General features: G+C 39.1%; 1 protein-coding gene across 1 annotated transcript in view; it reads right to left on the reverse strand.

The window, feature by feature from the left end:
- The window catches only part of LOC138176134 (protein kinase C theta type), a 132,747-nt gene that overhangs the window by 99,103 nt on the left and 10,950 nt on the right, over positions 1 to 22,694 (reverse strand). The window contains exons 3-7 of the mRNA XM_069106902.1: positions 21,768 to 21,828; positions 10,644 to 10,806; positions 8,374 to 8,405; positions 8,184 to 8,269; positions 5,802 to 5,931 (exon numbers count right to left, since the gene is read on the reverse strand). Coding sequence (XP_068963003.1) covers positions 5,802 to 5,931; positions 8,184 to 8,269; positions 8,374 to 8,405; positions 10,644 to 10,806; positions 21,768 to 21,828 — 472 coding nt within the window. The remainder of the gene's footprint in view (positions 1 to 5,801; positions 5,932 to 8,183; positions 8,270 to 8,373; positions 8,406 to 10,643; positions 10,807 to 21,767; positions 21,829 to 22,694) is intronic.

Here is a 22,694-nt window from a genome sequence, read left to right on the forward strand (position 1 = left end):
CAAGATGGATTTGAGGTAGTTAAATTGTTTTTATTGGATTAGATTTAACAACAAATAACAGACACACGAAATCTTTAAATACTGGCAGTATTTACTATGCAGTGTTGGGCTACATTTTGAATAGGCCTTATGGGCTATCATTCTTAGGCAGCTTTGTGCCAAAGTATACAAAATGAACGAGATCAAACTTTTTTAGAGGGCTTGATGCTGTGAGAGAGTTTAGCTTCTATGGAGTGCTAAATCTGGAGTCAAAGGATAGAAGTTCAAATCCTGCCTGTACGGAACATTGAACTTGTAGTCACCAGACCAGAGTTTGAATCTCAGCTCTGGTACTACCTGTGGGGACTTTGCACAAGCCACTTTCTGGCCTCATTTTTCCTCTTATTTAAAATAAGAGAATTTGACTAGATGAACCAGGAGGTCCCTTCTAGCTCTAAACCTATAATCCTAAGATCTATTTAGGTGTCAGGAGTGCTGAATAAACTAACCTTTTTATTTTTTTAAAACCTTCTTGGCATATATTAAAAAAAAAAAACTTCCTTCCACCATTTAAGTTGGTAAAGGTCAATGTCTAAGACCAAATTAAGAATAAAGCCATAGATGAATGAGACATCTCTGGAATTACTTCATGCACTCCACGGATTTCTGAGAGCAAAATAATGGGAAAGAATGGAAGTGAATCAATGAAATGGAAATCTACAGCCATATGTGTGGTGCCTCTTAAGTCTCTACTGAGGAGCAGTCCACTTAAAGCATTAACTAAAGCATCAATGAAAGAATCTTTTAAGATCTCCAGGTATAAAACATAGTTGCTGAAAGCCAGAGAGAGTATTTTTTACAAAGCCATGAAAACATAAAAGGGTTTTTTTTTTTTGCTTTTTTTTTGGAGGGCAATTGGGGTTGTGATTTGCCCAAAGTCACACGGCTAATAAGTGTGTCAAGTGTCTGAGGCTGCATTTGAACTCAGGTCCTGCTGACTCCAGGGCCAGTGCTTTATTCACTGCGCCACCTAGCTGCCCCAAACATAAGAATTCTAATAAAGAATTACCACCATTCAAAAAGTTTAGTGCAACTCTTCTCAATATCATCTATGCTTCGGTTGGTGATAAAGACTTTCTGAGATGGATATTATTTCTATAGATTAAGAACCATGTACACCAACTCTTTATCACAATAAATTCTCTCCCAGAAACATAAGTAGGAAGGTTCCAGAAACTAATCCCACATCTAACACAAAAGAGATGACAAAAAAAAAGATAAGGAAGAATTGTTCATTTCAGCACAGATATTGTTACTATTGGTTGGTTCTTCCTAGAACTTCCCATTTTGAGGAAGCTGCCCAGGCTAGCTTTGTCTCCTTCTCCAGGCTCCACTCCTGACTCTCCCTGACTTTTTCTACCATGCCCTGGACCTTCTTCATTCACCCTGGAACTTCACTCAATCTGTGGAATTCTCCCACTCAAAGTGCCCTCCCACCCTGTGGGAAGGATTGCCCCCAGTATCTCCAGTTCAAGGAGGATGTGTAGGCCAGGCAAGCCTTCATTTCTCTGCAGACTACACGCCTGTCTTTCTTAGCCTGTGTCTATCCCATTTCTGCACCAAATACCTTCATCTCTTCTCCTCTACCTGCTTTTCAGCTCCATTTTATTTGTTGCTTCCTTCATTAGAATATAGGTTCCTTGAGGTCAGACATTGTCTTTATTTCTATTTGTATAATACAGTAAATGCTGAATAAACGTCTGTTGGCTTGACTTGTTCCTAGACTGTAGGGTCATAAATTCACAGTTGGAAAAGACCTTAGAGATCATCTACTTGAACACCTTTATTTTTACAGATGTGGAGACTGAGGCCCAGGGAGCTAAAGCATCTTATGCAAGGTTACAGTTATTATGTATCAGCGGCAGAATTTGAACCCAAGTCCTATGACTCAGAATTCAGGAATCTTTCTACACCATTCTTGTTGCCAGTTTGAAGGTCCAATAAAAGGTAGCAAAATTCACTTCTGGATTTTCTTATTATGGAAAGAAGCCCTAAAAGAAGTTGTTCTTGAAAACAAAAGCCATTACTTTATTCCTTTTTTTCTTTGAGGGGGGAAGGCAGGGCAATTGGGGTTAAGTGACTTGTGCAAGGTCACACAGCTAGTAAGTGTCAAGTGTCTAAGGTCACATATGAACTCAGGACCTCCTGATTTTAGGGCTGGTGTTCTATTCACCGCACCACCTAGCTGCCCCTACTTTGTTCTCTAACTTGTCTTAAGGATCAGTGGTCAAATAGACCTGGGTTCAAGTCTCACCTCTGAGACTTAACGTTGTTGTTCAGCCTTTTTAGTCATGCCTGACTCTCTATGACCTCACTTGGGGTTTTGTTGGCAGAGATACTGGACTGGTTTGCCATTTCCTTCTCCAGCTCATTTTACAGATGAGGAAACTGAGGTAAAGAGGGTTAAGTGTCTTGCTCAGGATCACACAGCTAGTGAGTGTCTGAGGCCAGACTTGAATTCAGGTCTTCCTGACTCCAGTTCTGGTGCTCTATTCACTGTGGGCACCACTTAGCCAAGAATTCCTAGCTACATGACAATGACTAAGTCACTTAACCTCCAGTTCACCTCCTATAAAATACGGAGAACAAGACCTGAAATACTACCTCACAAGGCTGTTGTAAGGCTCAAATGAGATAATGTACGTAAGGGCCTTTGCAAACTTTAAGAAGCTACAGAAGCATTAGAGATGGTAACCCCAGAATTAGGAACATGGGCCTCTTCCACTGCCAGCCATCACTTTTGCACAAATTTAGGCACACCATTTTCCCTCTAAAGACCTCATTTTCCTCACCCCTAAAATGAAGGGGCCTTGACAAGGTGATCTCTCAGGTCTCTTCTTGAATAAAATTCTTTAATTCTGCATGATCTCGAATTTTCTAACTGAAGCCTGAGATGGATGTTATCTATGAAGTGTGTACCCTACTTCAAAACCTTGTCTTCAAGGCCCGAGTGGTTCTTCTTGAACAAGAGTATCTATTTTTATTAAGATAATGGAGTGGCAAAATTTATCCTGGGTAATAGTGGATTGCAGTCTCATACAGATAGAATTCTCTTTAAAAAAAAAAAAGACAATTCACTATCATAACAAAAAATTCTCCATATAACAAAAGGGATTTCCTCCAAGGACGTGATAACCTACTCAGCTAAATTTTTTTAAACTAACTTTTTTCTGTTATTAAGTATTTATTTTTTTCCCTTACCATTTCTCCTGCTCCCACTGGGAGAAGAGAAAAAGAAAAGGAAACTTTTTAAACATGTAAGCATAGTCTAGCAAAACAAGTTTTTGTACTGTCATGTCTAAAAATGTGTGTCTCTTTCTGCATGTTTTGTCCATCATACCTCTGTCAGGAGGTGAATAACATTCTTTATCACTGATGCTCTCTATTAGGGTTAATCCCTTCATTGATCAGAATTTTTAAGTCTTTCAAAATTATTCATTTTTTCTCAATGGAAAAACTATTCATTTTAAGTAATATTTAATAAAACAAAATCACAATTCAATAACAACAAAAAATATGAACTCCCATGGGGCTTGTTGTAATGGAATTGCATATGCCTTCCACGGGCTTAAAGATTTTAATGTCTTGCCTAAGAGAACATTGGGAAAATGGTGCATTTAATGTATCCCACTCAAATGCATAAGATAAATACATATGTATGTGCTTGCATAAAGTGAAGCAATGCCTCTCCCATGTCTCTACATGTATACGTGTACATAGATTATCTTTTTTACCAACTCAAAATGTTAACAAAAAACAAAAAAAAACCTTGTCTCCTCTTTTCTTAGGTAGTACACAATCAAGAAAATGAAATCAGATATCTATATAAAATCAACCTTCAAAAAAAATGAAGATACTGCTGTGGATGGTGGTTTACCCCCTCTTGGATTCTGCACTGTCAGCAGGACTTACGCTTGAGTCATCTACGAAGGTTATGGCTTGTGTGGCACCTTCTATACTCTCTAGCCTATGCCCCGTGGACCAGTGACACACAGCAGGAGAGTGAGCAGGGATCAGGGCCATACTGATGAATATTTCTCCACACTCTTTATAGCAGTGGACAGATCTACGCCTGTGTCTGGCTAGAACATTGTCGTTATAAAGGCAATCATATCCACCATAATGACGTCTTGGAGCTTTGCTACTAACCCAGCAGATGGTGTCTGGGTTTGTGCTTGCGTATAAAATCCCTCTTTGGGGTTATTTTCATGGGAAATGCAGAAAAAAAGGAAGAGAATAATAGGTAGAAATAGATACAGTATATGAGAAAGTGGGGGTGATTACAGGTTAAGACAGGAAGAAATGGGAGTAGAGAGAAAATGGAGAAAAAAAATGACATGGAAAGGATTAGGGGCAACTGAAGAACAGGACAAGGGCATAGGGAGATGAAGCAAATTGAATATTAGTGGGGAGGAAAAAGAGGAGAGACCACAGCAGAAAAGGACTCCAGGGATAAAAAGGGGGGGGAGGGAAGAAAGGGAGGGAAATTAGAAAGGGGAGGGATTAGCAGAAGAAAGGGGAGGAAGAGAAGGAGGGGGAGTGAGAGGGAGGGAAGAAAAGAATGGAACTGAAAAGAATGTTGTCAAAAAAGAACACAGCAAAGTTGGTCATGTGACCATAGCAATATGAAGGAATTCTTCCAGAAGTTCTGAGCTCTTAAAAGTGTGTGTTTGCTCTCCAAGTCCTAGAGAAGGAGTCATCCTGAGATGGGGAGGAAGGCTTAGATTAGAAGCCCAACAAATGGCATGCATGTATTGTGGAGGCAGGACAAGAAGATAAATCAAGGAAACTGCTAAAAAAAAAAAAGCGATATCTTAGATCAATTACCTCAATTAATTCATTGAAGAGAAATAAACTGGTTATACAAGCTGAAAAGAGTGCCTTCTAAAAATAAAAGTAAGGGCTCTGTGGGAAGGAGACACCTTCTGTGAGCACCTAGAGGATCCCAAGGCACAAGCATTAGTGCCAAGAGTAATGCTTTTTACCCTTGTGTATCACAGCCTTTTTGCTATGGGGCAGCAATTACAGTCAGAGACTGGAAGTTTTAGTACCAAGGAGACTGCATTTCAGGGTTTGTTGCATTAGTGACTGGTGGCAATACTATAATCCTCTTATGCGGGTAAGTAAGAAGTGGGGAATGTGTTAGTAGTTAAAGGATGCTTTTTAGTTCTCTAATTTTGCAAAGGAAGAAAGATGCTCCTAAAAGTCATTTAGTTCTTCTCTCTGATTAAAGAGGCTTTAAGATATAATTTTTTTTTCTTCTCATAGTGAAAACAGGGAAATGAATGAGGGTTGGACATATTCCATTTACTCCAAAGGGAAATGTATTCAGCACCTCTCCTTCTGAAGCTGGACTCTCAGTTTAGACCTTCTAGAGATGTTAACGGGACAAAATTTGGCAACTGATTAGATATGGGGGGATGACGAAAAGATATCTTCCACCTTTTCCCAAGGCTTGAGGAAAGCAGAAGGCAACTGGGTATTATTCACTGGTTATTGAGTAACCTTTGCTTCTTATATTACTCCAATCCATGAGAGGTGTTTTTTGTTACTTCCCTGGATGATATCTATACAAAGCATTGTAAGTATATGATTTCTTGGTTTTCTTAAGTTTGCTTACCCTTCTTGTCCTCCTTTTTTCTATTCCCCTCCCCATAAACTGTCTCTCTCCTCAATCTCCCTCCCCTGAAATCAATGAATTTCCCTTCACAGATTCCTCCGTGCTTCATAGATCTATATCCCTTATTTGGAATCATACTCACCATCACACTTTAATCCTTGTTTCGCCAGCCCCCAAAGAAGGGTTCCACAGTGTTCACAGAAAGTTGGGCTCTTATAATTGTAGACTTTAAATCTATGGGGCATATCAATTTTAAATCTCTCCTTGTGGAACTAAAATGAAAGAAACATAAGGGGGGGGGGTCACTGAAATGCCTGACTTTTCAGAGGGCTATCAAAGTACTGCGTCATGACTAGATTTCAATTTAGTCGCAGTCTCTTCTCACCATCTTAAAAGACCCTCTGTGAAAGGTAGATACTGTTTAACCTCTTTGTTAAGTGGTAAACCCAAGGGACAAACAGGTGGGGGACAAAGCTGCATTTTAAGTCAGTAGCAGAGACAGAATTTATAATTCAAAAAGGAGGGACAAGAGCTATTTAGAATACTGGTGACTCAATGTCTTCTACACATTTCTATCCATGATTTGCAATGCTCATCAAGGCTTTTATCATATAGATGTTTCATCTCCCCTCCGTAAGTTTCTCTCTCCTGGTGTCTGGAATGTTCTCCCTCATCTCTGCCTCCTGGCTTCCTTAAAGTAGCAGCTAAAACCCCACCTTCTACCAGTAGCCTTTCCTGATCCTTCTTACTTCTAGTCACTTCCCTCCATTAACCATTTCCTACTTACCCTCTATTTACCTTGTTTGTACCTAGTTATCTGCATGTTCTCTCTCCTTAGACTGTGAGCTCCTTCAGAAGAGTATCTTTTATATTTCTTTCTATGTATCCCCAGCACTTTGCACAATGCCTGATATATCTTAAGCACTTAATAAATGTTTATTGGCTGACTAGATCCAGAGATGGTGCCTCAAAAGAATGTCTAAAATTCACCATAAAAGTATCTTTTTTGGGGGGGGGGAGGTAGAGGTAGGAGTAGTGGAATGCTACTAAGGGTTTATTACATTCTGATAACAGTTATCAATTTGTGAGATGCTTTCTATCAGTTGAACAAAGCAGCATGTGTGTAAAGGACTTTGCAAATGCTAAAATTCTATATAATCACAGCTTTTGACACTGCTGATCACTTCATACTTCCTGCCTCCCTTTCTGCCCCCTCCTCAGTGTCCTGTGCCGGATCCTCATCCAGATCACACCCTCTAACCCCAGGTGACTTTAGTCCTGGGGCCTCCTCTCCCTCTAGACTACTTCATTTGGGGATTTCATCAACTCCCATGGATTTGACTCCATTTCTATGCTGAGGATTCTCATTTCTACCCATGCTACTCCAACCTCACATCTCCAACTGCCTTTCAGATATCTCAAACCAGATGTCCAGCAGACATCTTAAACTCACTATGCCCGAAATGGAACTCATTATCTTTCCCCCTAAACCACTCCCCACCCCACCCCTTCCCTATTACTATATAGGTCACTGCCATTCTCCTAGTCCCTCAAGCTTACAACCCAGGAGTTACCCTCAATTCCTGACTCTCTTTCCCCCAATACCCTCATATCCAAGCTGTTAACAAAACCTGTTGATTCCATCATTGTGCAGCATCTTTTGAATACATGCCCTTTTCTCCTCTGATGCTGCCATCTTTCTAGTTCAGGTCCTCTTCACCTCATGCCTTAATTCCTGAGTAGCCTGCTGGTGGGTCTGCCTTCCTGGACCCACTTTACTCCATTGTCCATTCAGTCACTAAAGTGATTTTCCTAAAACTCAGGTCTGATCTTCTCTCCCCCCTACTCAATAGACTGCAGTGGCTCCCGGTGGCCCCCAGGATCAAATGCAAAGTGTTCGGCTTGGCATTCAGCCCCCCAGCACTTTTCCAGTCTTCTTAAACCTTACTTCCTGATACTGAGATTAGTGACATCCACCTCCTGGGTGTTCCAAGAACAAAAGCCCCTAGGCATTTTCTCTGGCTGTCCCAGATGTCTGGAATGCTCTCCCCCCTGGCTTCCCTTAATTTAAATCCCAATGAAAATCCCATCTTTTACCAGAAGTCTTCCTTAACTCTTCTTAAATCTAGCGCCTTTCTTTTGTTAACCATTGCCTATTAGTCTCGTATCTCGCTTGCTTTGTGTATACTTGTTTACACAGTTGTCTCCTTGGCAGGGACTATCTTTTGCCTCTCCTTGCATACCTAGTGCTTAGCATAGTGCCTGGGCATATAGTAGGTGTGAAATAAATGTTTACTGATTGATAGATTGATTAAAAGCTATTAAATTATTATTATTTGTATTCTTTGATTTTTTTTCTTTTTACTATTCTTACTTTTAGTTGAAGAAACTGAGGTTCAAAGATTTTAACTACCTCACCCAGGATCTTCCAGCTAATAAGTGAAAGAGCTGGGATTCCAGCTCACATCTTCCAATCCTAAATCCCCAAACTGGCAACAAACCCAGGGCTGCTACAAATACACACCATTGTTTCTCTGCTGTTGACAGCTGATCCTGTACACTTGGCTATAACTTTATCAATGCATTTCTTGTGAATTGCTGCATTACATTCTGAGAAGAAAAAAAATACTATATAAGCACCAAAAGAGGTCAGAAACAAACCAAGGCGGGAATAAAAGAAAGAGGGAGATAAGACATAAAGCTTCCTTACTTACGTCGGCACTGATACCCTTGCTTGTTAAGGCCCCTGAAAGAAAGCACAAAGTAGTTTATATTGGATGCCAGGGCTACCAGCAGGGCCCCGTTTTATTTAAACATTTCATAGCTACATCAGGTCAGGTCCCCCTCCTCCCCCCACCTTTGGATTTGTTTCTTACTATTCCAAAATACAGATAGCTATTTATTTATCAGATACATCCTTGATCAGTGAGCAACTGTCACATGGCATTTGTGGGGGTTAGTGAAAGTTTGGAGAATAAAATAATTGAAGAATTTAGTGGTTGTAAAGCGCTATATTTTGATTTATTCATTGTCTAGACAACTAGGTAGAAATTGAAAGGTCTGAACAAAGTAGAAGCAGCAAAAAGGCAGAAAGGGAGCTCTGGGGAATGTTTTCAGACTGCTGTTGACTTATTTCAGTCATGTCTGATGCTTTTTTGCCTCTTGGCAAGGATACTGGAGTGGCTTGCCATTTCCTTCTCCAGCTCATTTTACAGATGAGAAAACTGAGGCAAATAGAGTTAAGTGACTTGTCTAGGGTAACACAGTTAATAAGTGTCTGAGGATATGAACTTGGGAAGATGAGTTTTCCTTACTCCACTGTACCACTTTCTACCCTTATCAATTTCCAGATTGCTGAAACAAATTGTCAGCTTCCAGGCTAATATTCTGTACTACCCTCCCAGACATGTCAAAGGTAGGTATCTATGAAATGATTTATATTCACTTCATGATCATCTAACACTCTTAAAGGGCCCTCCAAGGTAACTAGATTGATTTAGTACCCTGGGACTATCTCTTAGTAAAAGGAAGAGAGTTAAAGGAGAATGTCATCAAGCGAGGGAACAGAATATAGAAAGCAGGGAGGTGACCTGGGAGTCAAGGAGATTTGGTTTCAAGTCCTTGCTCTCTCTCAAGCTAGTTGTGTGACCCAGAGTAAGTCACTTCATCTTTCAGAGTTCTGGGAAACTCTCTAAGATTCTAATTTCAGGTGAGTCTTTGATCAATATCAGAAGAGGGAGTTTCTGGATGAGAAGCTTTCTCCACTGATGAAATCCCTTTCCTTCCCACTTCCAAAAATGATTTAGGATCTTTGTTGAGATATTCACTAATTGCAAAAAGGATGATGTAATAGCAGAAAGAGCTCGGGATTTGGAATCTGAATTTGAACCTAGGTTCAAATCCCTGCTCTGGCATTTACTGCCCAGGTGATCTTAGGTAAATCAATTAATCTCTGTGGTCTAAAAATGAGGTCTGACCAGTTGAATGCTTAGGACCTTTCCATCTCTAAATCCACAATTCCTGTAATTAGAAGAAAAATGACTACTAATATACAGAGCCTATTCAACCTTTGAATTGTACCTTCATTCTTTGCATTCATGTCATTAGTAACCTTAGTGCCACAAAGGAAAAGTATATACCTTTTTACATGTAAAGAAGGCACTGGGATTCAAATATATGGGAGTAATTTCTAGTTTCTGTTCTACTATAGTTTTTCCTATGAAGTCAATGAGGCTCAAATCAAGTATATTTGAGGGCTGAAAGAAAGGGCACTTAGAGCAGCTGGGTAGCACAGCTGATAGAACACTGGGCTTGAAATCAGGAAGTCTCCTCTTCATGAGTTCAAATCTGACCTCAGACACTTCCTAGTTGTGTGACCCTGGGCAAGACACTTAATGCTATTTGCCTCAGTTTCCTCATCTGTAAAACGAGCTGCAGAAGGAAATGGCAAACCACTCTAGTGATCTCTACCAAGAAAACCACAAATGGGATCACAAAGAGTCAGATATAACTGAAATAACTGAATAGTGAAAGGGCACTTAAGAGTCTTTTAAACATTTCTTCCTATTAGTTCCAGGGGGGAAAAGCTGACCAATACAAATGTCTGCTTAGATAAATTTGAGTTGTAAGGATAGGGCACTTATGTTTTCAATGCAAAAATATACTTATAATTGAGATACCTGTCCCTTTCTATCCAGCTCCACACCCTTAACAATTCTAATAACTCACCAACATTTCTTTTTCCATTTTTGACCTAGCCTTTGTCTTTTGCAAACCAACATCACCAAATAGATTTGGTGAAGGTCATCCCATGATATTTTCCTGTATTCCATTGTGATCCCATTGAAGCAATGGGAATTCTCCTCAACTACATAGGTCACACCATGTCCTCCAAATGGAACCATTCTCTCCATAGCTGGAGTGAAGGGAATGCTATAAGATGGCTAACCCGAAGACTGACTATGAACCCCCAAACCATTTTTACCAGACAAACTCATGGCAGACAGAGCAGAAAGTGGGCTGGGGGAAAAACGTGGCAGAGAACTCATGACACTTGACATGGTGGACTTTGGCTTGTTTTATAGCTCCTCGGCGGTGATGCAATGTAAAGAAGCCTTCGGTGTCAAATGTGCTCAGGTCTTTAGTATCTGTAGAAAGCGCAAAAGGGAGAAAAAGGAAAGGTTAATGATGAGAATAGCAAAGGTATATTGGAGCTGGCTTGGGACTGGGATGGGGGGCAGGAAGGATCCTTTGGAACATAGACAGTTAGGGCAAGCACCGATTGCCCAAAATGATGATTTTTTAGTAACAAACTCTACAAGTCACAGCCTTTTCCTTTTCCATCATTCTATAATATAGGTTTTCAAGGTCAAAACTCAGAACTTAACCCTCTACTTCTCTTGGGTTGTTGTGAGCTGATTGTTTTCAGAGATTATTTTTTTCCTAAGGGCTAAATCTTTTGTAGTATTTATTAGCCCCTTTCCTGCCTAAAATGATTCAGCCAGTGGGGACAAGAAGTGACAGATGATGTTTAGGCACCACTTCTAGAGAAAACTATGTCACTATCAGCAACAGAGGAATTAAAATTTTCTAGGCTTAGAACAATTTAGGGACAATTGTGTCAAACTAAGACACCTAAATACTTGACAGTCATCATAAAAGCAATTTTTTTTTTAGCTCATCAATCTGAATAGACAGGGTATAATGACAATTATAAATGTACATACATATAAAAGACTTATAGATATAGACATATATACACACATGATCTATGTTTGTATCTTATGGCTTTGTATATCCATAGACATATGTTTATGTAATGAGATACCTATATCGGTATATCTATATATGTATGCTTATACTTGCTGATTGGTTTTATATATATATATATATATATATATATATATATATATATACACATATGATCAACATGTGTGTAGTCAGTCAACAAGTATTTATTAAGAATTCATTATGTGCCAGGCATGCTATTAAGCATTTGAACTAAAAAGAAAGGTGAAAACATGGCAGGTATCCTCCAGCTGCTCAGACTCTAATGAGGGGAGATAATGTGAGAAAAACAAAACTAAAACTTTGTACATGCATGATATAACCAATGTAAATAAAGGTAATCTCACAGGGAAAGCACCATTAGCTTTGCGGACTTCTTATAAAAGGTGAGATTTGATCTGAGTCTTGAAGGAAGCCAGGGAAACTTGGAGGCGAGAGACAAGGAGCAAGAGCATCCCAGACACATGGGGATATACGCACGTGTGTGCACACATGTATTGTATGTGTGTATATAAGTACACATATATTACAACACCCTTTTGATATTGATAATACAAGTATTATTATCCTAATTTCACATATTTGGAATGATATATTCATACATACATATATTGGTATACATACATATATATATTCAGGGTGTCTCAAAAGTCTTAGTTCAGTTTTAAGTTTTAGTAGCTTAAAACTGGATTAAGACTTTTGGGATGCCCTATGTGGAATATCTATCCATGTCATATTATATAGATATATATCAGTGCCTGTCATGATAGTCTTTCTGGGAGAATCAGTGAAATAAAAAGACTAAATTATGACCTACCTTGGGACAAAATAAAAGATAAATATGATATAGGATGGTTTTAGTCTTAGCTATAATATGAATTAGATTTGTAACTATAGGTAAGTCAGTATATGCATGTATGTACTTATATATGTATATGTGTGCATATGTATAGATGTTCAATCATTTTTGGTCACGTCTGACTCATCATGACCCCATTTGGGGTTTTCTTGGCAGAGACATGGGAGTAGTTTGACATTTTCTTCTCCAGTTCATTTTACAGATGAGAAAATTGAGGCAGAGTTAAGTGACTTGCCCAGGGTCACACAGCTAGTAAGTGTCTGAGGCCAGACCTGAATTCAGGAAGATGAGTCTTCCTGACTCTAGGCTTGTACTCTATCCACTGTACCACCTAGCTGATTTTACATATATGTGTGTGTATGTGTGTATGAAATCAGTCAACAAGTATTTATTAAGTGCTTACTATGTACTAGATAGGCACCCTTAACAACAGGGATGCAGAGAAAGACAAAAACATAATTTTCTCAGCTATAAGACAGTGATAAAGATATTTTAAAAATATATGTGATTATTATGAAGATCAAGTTAGAAACTAGCAATGATGGTGCTTTAAGCAAAATTTTGCAGAGTATACATAGAAAAAGTCTATTATTAAAAAGATTTAAATCAGTGAAACCTAGGCCATTGCCATGAAGCGGAAAGAATTCTGGGGCTCAGAGTCAGGAGACCTGAGTTTCTATACCTCAGCTGTGTGTGGATAAAATCAGTCCCATTTGCTCTCTGAGTCTCAGTTTCCCCATTTGTAAAATGAGGACAATAATATCTGCACTACCCCCCACCTCTCAGGGATGCAGTAGGGAGAAATGATTAGCTTTCTGAACCATAAGGAGATGCAGAAATGTGAGCTATTGTTAAACAGGTAAAGCTGTGATGGATAAATAGCATAATGTGATTTCCAGGAATTTCTGATAAGGAATGACAAGTAACAAGAATATGATGATGGCTCATGGCTCATTTAAATGATTATAAATCACAAACATTTATAGAATTGAAAGTGATCTTAAAAATAATCTGTTCCAAACCTCTCACTATCAGAGGTGAGGGGCTTGCAGAAGAGGGTAAGTGGCCTGATGGTTTTTCACCAATGAAAAGTGTTTGGTAAATAAATATTTAAATTAAATCTCTTCCACTGTAATTAAGAACAAGTTTTGTCTGATTAATCCTTTTTGCTATCGGTGAATGGCCCAGAAAACAGTGCTCTCCAAGGACCTCAGAACCTTCACATAAATGGAAGGTTCAGCTTGTCCAGAATAGAAATAAACTCCCTTATCCTCTCTGGACTGCTCTAGTTTCCTGGGCAAATCTTGTGGTTCTAAGCCAGAAAAGGGAAGGAGGGATGGTGGTGTGCACACATGTGTAAGCATGTGGGTGTATGTGTGCATGTATTATGGGGGTATTCTTCAATTCCTTTTCATTTTAGTGCCTTCCCTCTGTTGATTACTCCCAATTCATCTGTACATAGATCATTCGTACATAGTTGTTTGCATGTTGTGTCTCCCATTAGATAGGGAGTTTCTGGAGGGCATCAATGGTCTTTGTACCCCCAGTTCTTAGCACAGTGCCTGATACATAGCAGGTGATCAATACATGCCTACTGACTGACCGTAATCTCAGACTGGGGCAAATCCCTTAGAGATAGCAGGAACCTGTACATTTATGCTTAGCTTGGGGCTGAAAATGAATCAGAATTTCTGGATGTGGAGGTCAAGACAAATGTTACTGGGGCATTTGCTTAATTGTGGAATAATCATATAGATACAGTTAATAGCTTGTGTTGGGCTCGTGTAGAGAGATCTAAGATTTAGACCTATTCCCCTTTTTGGGTGGAAATAAACAGAAATGTGAACTCAATAGTATGAATAGACATAACTTACCTAAGCATCCTTATTATATACATCCATAAAAAATGATTTGTATCTATTCTTAAACAGTACTTGTGTGTCCTGGAAATGCATTTCTTTGTTCTTTATTATGCCCTCCAAATCCTTTTTTAAGCTTTTTTTTTTTTGGTCTTTTTGGAGGGGGGAAGGCAGGACAATTGGGGTTAAGTGACTTGCCCAAGGTCACACAGCTAGTAAGTGTTGAGTGTCTGAGGCAGGTTTTGAACTCTGGTCCTCCTGACTCCAGGGCTGGTGCTCTATTTACTGTGCCACCTAGCTGTCCCCCTTCTTCTTTCTTAATATGTCTATATACCAAATGGCAATTTTCCTGTATTTTTCAGAATTCTATCCATTAGTCATGGTGATGTTCATGAGCTCATCCACTTTCACAGTTTCAACTCTCACATGGATCATTCCAAAATGATATCTTTAGGACCTTCTTATTTTGTGTGCTTCAATGAATCAGTTAGTCAACAGTTATTGTCTACCATGTAAATGCAAAGCACCGTGGTTGTTCTTGTGGAGAGACACAAAGAAGACCCCTGCCCTTAAGATACTCGCTGTCTAATTAAGGAGATAGGGTACACAATATAAGGCAGTAGATGAGGAGAGTTCATGGAATTGGAGTTTGCTCACATTTAGGGGATGGGGGGAGGAAGTGGAGCCAATGGAGGAGAAAGAAGAAACAGCGAGAGATGATTCTTGAGCATCATATCCTAGAAGTCAAGAGAGAATTTCAGGAAGATAGGAATTTTCAACAGTATCAAATGCTGCATAAAGGCAAATGAAACTGAGAAAGAAAAAGGAACTGGATGTAGGATGAGAAGATCATCAGTGGCTTTGGTGAAATGAGTTTCAATAAAATAGCAGGGATGGAAGCTAGATTACAGTGAATGGTGCCAAAAAGCATACCCTTTCAGGAGTCTGGCAGAAGGAGACACAAGATGCTGGCTACAGACTTAGAAGACTCAAAGCAAGGATTTCCCCCCAGGACAGAGGATTCCTAAGCACGTTTAAGCATATATAAAGAGAAGAAGGAGCCAATGGAAAAGGAATAATTAATGTCCAGGGTTCTGGGGCAGGTGAGAGGCAGTGAGAAGGATGGAAACAAGGGGTGGAAAAATTGGTTAGCCTTGAAAAAGAAAAAGAACATGTGAGTCAGGACGGAATAGAAGAGAAGATAATAATAATAAAAACAACATCTGACATTATTTTAAGGTTTATGAAGTACTGACTGATCCTGACAAAACCTTTGTAAGTACTGCAGGTCAGGTGTCACTGTCATTTTGCAGATGAAAAAACTGAGAAGATGTGCAGAGGAAGGAGAGATTTTTGAGGCAGAAAGAGTAGATGAAGTAGGTCTTTTCACTCAAGGTCATCTGCCATGAACTAAGGAAGCAAGGAGCAGAGAGTGGAGGGGAACAGGATAAGTTTGGAAGGACCACGATGAGGGATATGGGATATGTTAGTGAGTTAATTGGAAAGGAATAAAAGGATTTCTGAGCATCAGCAGAGGGCTCAATTTAAATCAAATGGCACATATGCATAGTGATCCCATTCAACACAGGTTTGTGACTTTTTCTAGCAACAGGCAAAACAGAGCGTGGGGCACATCTCTAGCCATAGGATTAGGCACCACAAGACACAGCATAGGGTCAAGGTGACCGGAGAACATATGTTACTAGGGAGGATACCACTGAAATGACTGCAACTAAGTAAGACTCAGTTGACATTATGAAGGGTGAAGTTGGAGGTCTTAAGCAACAGGAGACTGATGTGGACAAAGAGAAAGGTCGATAGAGCTCAAGTATGAGAATTGCTCTAAGGTCAGAAGTTTGTGGTCAGAAAGGGGGAACTCTGAATGTGAGGAATTGAAAGTCAAGTTAGGACAAGATATAAATGTGATTGTGGTTAGCTAATGTGACACAGTGACGAAGGTCACGGGGGTCTAGAAGGACAAGGGAATGTGAGGTTCAAGATGCCAGATGGACCATTCATATGGATGCTAATGTTGAAAATAAGGGGGGTGTTGTGAGACAGGGTAGAAGAATTTCTATGTGTCAAAGAGCAAGGAAGATATGCAGAGGGTGACAGGAGAGGGCATGGACTTTTGAAAAAGAAAAGTATTGGCCCCAGAGCAATGGTCTATAAGGATTAGGGAGAGAAGAAAAAGATGAGATCTTTGAGATGAAAGTGGGAGAGGTTAAGTCCCCCACAGGAAAGAGCTGTCATACTCTCTGTGGGTTATGTGGTGTCATTTCATTACAGGTCCAATGTTTCAAAAATTAAGTTCATCTTCCCCTGAAACGGGCTTCTCTTTCTAGTTACTCACTTTCTATCAGTGCTATTACTATGCTTTCAAACTAGAAATCTCTTTGATTCTCCCTTTTCTTTTTTGCCCATGGCTAACCTGTCACTGGTGGCTCAGTGGATAGTATGCCTGGTCCTGACAATCTGGAAGATCTTAGTTCAGATTCAGTCTCACATACTCACTAGCTGTGTGACCTTAGACAAGTCACTTAACAGAAGTTATGTTTGCTTTAATCCACCAGAGAAGGAAATGGCAAGCTACTCCAGTATCTCTGCCAAGAAAATCTCATATGGGCTCACAAAGAGTTGGACACAATCTTTCCCCAAGTCATGTTGTTGTGCTTTCCGATTTTCATTTTTCTTCATTTCTCTTGCCATCACACAAGTCCTGGCCTCCGTCTCTTCACTCCTAAATGACTTTTTAACAGTCTGGTAGCGGGTTTCCCCATCTCCAGTATTTTTCAATCTCTATTCTAACCCTGACAATGATGACAGACTAACCTCTTAAAACACACTTTAATTATATTCCACCTCTGCTTAATACTCCTGAATGGTTTCCCATTGTCTTCTGAATCAGGTTCAAAGTCCGGTGCCTTGCTTTCAAGTTTCTCTAAAACCTGTCCCCACTGGGCCTGTCTTCTTTTTACTTCCCAATAGGGTCCAGAGGGTCAACATCCTCACTGTACACTGCACATCCACAACCTTCATCCCCTCTGCCTAAAAACACTCTGCCCATTCTTTGAAACAGTTTAAATCCCATTTCCCATATGAACTTCTATAATCTACAATGCTCTCTCTCTTCTTTCAGCTACCTTTTATAGTGACAGTCAGTATTATACAGCTCAATACTTGTTATTTATTTTAATTATGTTATTTGTCTCCCCTCCCTCCCCCAGAGCGTAAGCTGCTTGAGGGCAGGGATCACCTCTTATGATTCAATTTAGCAAACAATGATTGATTCCCTATGTCCACCCAAGGAAGAAGCATCCTGAGAGCAGGGACTGTATCACTTTTTCTATTTTATCCCCAGTGGTTAGCACAGTGCACTCTTGGTACGTGTTGCTGTTGAGTTGTTTCAGTCATATCCAACTCTTCATGACCTCATTAGAGGGTTTTCTTGGCAAGGATACTAGAATGGTTTGCCTTTTCCTTCTCTAGCTCATTTTGTAGATGAGGGAACTGAGGAAAACAGGGTTAAGTGACTTGCCCAGGGTCATACACCTAGCCTCTGAGGCTGGATTCCAGCTCATGAAAATGAGTCTTCCTGATTCCAAGTCCAGTGCTCTCTCCACTGCACCACCTAGCTGCCTATAATGATTGCTTTTCCATTTATTCATTCATCTGCAATGTTTGTTTCTCTCTCAGCACTTAAGATAAATAAGGTAATATATCCTTTCCTCCAAGGATCTTGAACTTCAGTAAGGGAGATGATATTTACACAAACAACTATGATAAAAATAGAGTAAGACAAATGTATAAAATAGTTAAAAGAAAAGGGAGAAGAGTTTGGACAAGTAGTCTGTAGTGAGGCTGAGAAAATAAGGCTTTCGATGCTAAGCTAAAGAATTCCTACTTCACTCAAGAATCAGAAGAAAGTTTTTAAAGCAGTGGAATGACTGATGGGAGCTTGTGCATCAGGAATTTGGATCTGGTCTTATTGTAAAGGATATTTTGAAGGTAAGGGAATGGGATACACAAAGCTACTGAAATAGTATACAGGAAAGGTATTAATTATCTAAAATAGAGAATTGGGGGGAATAGATAGGGGGATGGACTGGAGAACTATTGTAGAGACAGAACTGGTAGGATCTGGTACCCTCACCATTGAAATCACACATCAACATGAGTGTTGATGCTGAGGAAGGAATCAAAAAATCATTCCAAGATATGCTGGTGATTGGAAGAGAGTTGATTTCATTAATATGAATAAGGAAGGCAGGAGGCAGAGGGAGTTGATAAATTAGGTAAACTCAGCATGTTTATTTGGAGATACTGACGAAACATTTAGGTTTAGAGGCAGATGGAAAATTTAGGTGTGGATCTTGAGAGAGTTATCAGAGCTAGAAATAAAGATTTTGAAGTCACACATATGAAAGGGGTAGGTGAAACTGTAGGAGTGGATGAGTGCTGAGGGAGAGACCCTACAGAAAAGACAAGAACTCAGGATTTAGCTTCAAGGAATGATTGCATTTCAAAGGCAAGAGGAGGGGACTGTGGGAAAAACTTCTTTGTAACCTCCATGGTGCCTAGCACTGTAATAAATACTTCATACCCTGCTACTCTCCATTTTTAGTATCACATGGCAAATTAGTATGTGTTGAAAATATGGGTGAAAACCCACTAACTACAGCCTTGGGGATGCAGGTCCTACATTAGCATCACTGTATCAGTGACTTTTAATTTTCTGTGTGAAAACTCTATCCACCTAGAGAGTTGGCTGTTTGAGGTCCAGGTACATTAAATGTCATTCTCTTGGTCACAGAGTTGAAGTGTGAAAGGCAGGATTTGAATTCTTGTCTCCCTGATTCCAAGACCAGCCCTCTGCCAACTATTCCTACTGCCTCTCTATATCGACATGAGAAAAATTAAAAAGAGATTTATTTTCAAGATGTTACTGGGCACGTAAAATTAAGGTAAAACTATGGGTTTTTTTTCCTTCTTACCTGAATTTGTTCCTTCATTCAAATGACAAATACAAGTTTCACTGTAGCAGTATGAATATTCATGAAGCTGTTTCTTAAGAGAGAAATCTAAATTCTTTCCTAAAATAGCTTGCATTCAAATGATTTCTCAATTTACATAATGTTGCATTTTGAAGGAAGTGGTGAGAACAGTGTAGTTTTTCTTACATTTGAAAAAGTTTCTTTTAAAATACACATATACAGTAATTGAAATTTGTTTTTTGGAAGGTTTGTTTTTCTGATTCCCCAAGTCCATATACATAACAAAATATTTTCAAAACATTATAATTATATGATTTATACTTAGATTGAAAGGGTGGAAAGCCTTAAATGATTTGTTTTATAAGTATTTTGATTTATTCAATAACAGTTATTATTATTTATATAGTATATATAGTACTATATGCTAACACTGTGCTAAGTGCTTTGCAATTCTCATTTGATCCTCACAACAACCCTGCAGGATAGGTGCTATTATTACCCCTATTTTGAAGAAGAGGAAACTGAAGCTGAAGAGGTAAGTGACTTGTCAGCCCAGGGTCACACAGCTAATAAATGTCTGAGGCCACATTTGAATTCAGGTCTTCCCGATTCTAGGGCCAGCACACTATCCACTGTGCCACCTAGATGCCCTATTTGAGACCTGCCAAAATTCAAATTTCCTTTTTCTTTGGCAAAAAAAAACCAAAAACAAAGCAAAAAAAAAAATTAGGAATGAGTGGCATCTGATTACCAAGGGAATATTCTCATACATTCCTAGGTTTAGGATATTATGAGTTGTATTAGTTAATGAGTACCTAGATACTCAAGTATAAAAGAAAGTATACATATATGTGTGTATATGCAGATTGTGTGTATATATAGATTTACATATATGTATATATACACATACATGCATGTACACACACACAAATAACCAGATGCCACAGAGGTAGCAAACAGCTGTGTACAATGTATATATAAATATGACTTTCATGATACAAGCCTCTTTTTATACATGTAATTTAAATTCATGGTAACGTTTTGCATCATTATTTTTTTTTAAATAGGGAATGATTAATATGACACTTGATATGGTGGCAGACACAGAATCACAGAGCTGGAAGAGAACTTTAAAAATGGTCTCATTTTGGAGTTCTTAACTTTTTTGGGTCATGGACCCTTTTGGTGGTCTGGTGCAGCCTATGGATTCTTACTCACAATGATATTTTTAAATGCACAAAATAATATACATAGGAATATAAAGGAAATAAGGGATTAGTGAAAATAAAGATGTGATTCTTTTTCCCATCTAAGTTCAGACACTCCCTGAATCTAGCCACAAAAAAGGTCTGTGGATGTCATGCTAACAACCCTTGGTCTAATCTAACACCTTCATCATATAGGTGAGGAACCTCAGAATGAGAAGTTTATATGACTTGTTCAAGGCCACACAGCTAATTAGGGGTAGAACAGGGCTCTTCCAAATTCAGATAACTTTCTATTACACATAGATCATAGATTTAGCATCAGAAGGGGCTTTAAGAAGTCACCCAGACTACGTCCTCCATTATACAGATGAGGAAATGATGCAATGGCTGATTATCTAAAGCCAGCCAATGAGGGAAAGAGCTGTGATTTAAGCTTTGGTCCTGCACCTCTGTATCCTGAGCATTTCCACAATACTTCCAATGATCAATGTCACTCAAATGCTTCCCCCACGTGTTAGGAATAAACTCAGATGTTATGTCATGTTACTTTATCCAGATGACCTGTATATCTGCATGTTCATACATACTTAATATAAACACATACTCTAACGGTTTTAGAATGGGGGATTTCAGTCATGTGGGTACATCTGCAGTGAAGCTAATCCCAACCCATCTATGTTCTTTAGGCTATTTTGAAAATTGTAGTCTGGAAGAGGCAGTTAGGTGGTGTGGTCAATAGAGTGTCGGGTTTGGAGTTGATAAAGTAGCAGGCCTAGAGTCAGAAAGACCTGGGTTAAAATCCAGCCTCAGAGACTTACTAGCTGTGTGACCTTGGACAAGTCACTTGACCTTTGGCTGCCTCACTTTCCTCAACTGTAAAATGGGGCCAATAATAGCACCTACCTCCCAAGGTGGTTGTGAGAATCAAATAAGATAATAATTGTAAAGGGCTAAGCACAGCACCTGGCACATAGTAGGTATTATATAATAATAATAGCTAGCTGCTATTATTATTTTTGATATGACATTATCACCTGGTATCCTATTTGCTAGTATATACACACATATGAATCCAGACTAATGATAAAAGAAAGGGCCCTTTCAAATTAGAATTAGATTCAAAACTACACTCAAAAACGGAATTTAAAGCATTGTTTACCCAGAGTCAGAAAATGAAAGAATGAGTAAAAATACCTATAGCCCATTATGCATGCAGTCCACGGAGTTAAGTTCATCCATTCAAGCTATGAACATCATCGGAGATGTCAACAGCATGGGATGCTTCAACATTCCCATTTCTACCCCCATCCTTTTCCATCATTACAGACATTTCAAAAGGGCACATGTGTGAAAAGACATGCCCTTCTCACCCCCAAATAGTAAGAAAAAAATATCACTTGCCACTCATTTCCAGAAAGTATCTTGCATTCATTAGCATGCGGCCTTGAGGTTTCAGCTCTAACTGGTTGAGAGAAAGAAAGAAAAATCAGACAGTAAGAGGAGAACCCTAGGCTAAGCATTTTAGAGTTCTCTGGCAGTAAAGGTTATTGTAGTGACTGACGATTCTGTATGGAAGACTTTTCAATTCTCTATGTTCTTTCTCCCTATTAATTATTGCCATCAGAAGTAGCAATGGCCTGAAAGGCAGCCCTCCCACTTAGAACAACTCAAAATTCATGGCTCATTTTTGGAAGTCAAAATCTAAAAGGAAGGGGTAAGTGGAAAGTATACCTGGTTTTTAAGAGAGATTCACAGTGGCTTCTTTGTCCTGACTCAGATTTTTTTGTACTTTTTAAAATTTTTATTTGATGAGTACTAACAGGTCAGAAAATTCCCCACCCCTGAGTTAGATCCTGGTCATAATGGAAGGATTACAAGAGAACAGGTAAAGGGCACAGGCTTTAGTTTTTAATTTTTAGGAAAAAGGGAAGGGCATAAGGACAGATACATTCTGATTTTATAAGTAGGTATACTCAACTTTCTTCACCAAGCTTGGCCAGTCCAGACAAAGAGTATTAAATAGGCAAAGGAAAGTGATTCATCAAAGAATTGGAAGAGTCTCCTTGACAAAGGACCAGGTAATCCAGTAGGGAACATTTTTGCTTTTTAGGTAGAACTGTCATTTTTATTATATTGGCTCAGCCTACCTATGAGCAATTAATATTTTTCCAGTAGTTTAGATCTGACTTTTTTTCTCTCTTTTTTATTTTTTAGTTTACATCATCCATTTCCACAAGATTTTGAGTTACAAATTTTCTCCCCAATGTTCCCTACCCACCACCCCAAAACAGCATTCCCACTGAATATTCCCTCCCCCAATCTGCTCTC

The sequence above is a fragment of the Petaurus breviceps genome, unplaced genomic scaffold (assembly GCF_028583685.1).
Source record: "Petaurus breviceps papuanus isolate PSGF00001 unplaced genomic scaffold, PetGlider_PUasm1.0 81, whole genome shotgun sequence".
NCBI classification, from domain to species: domain Eukaryota; kingdom Metazoa; phylum Chordata; class Mammalia; order Diprotodontia; family Petauridae; genus Petaurus; species Petaurus breviceps.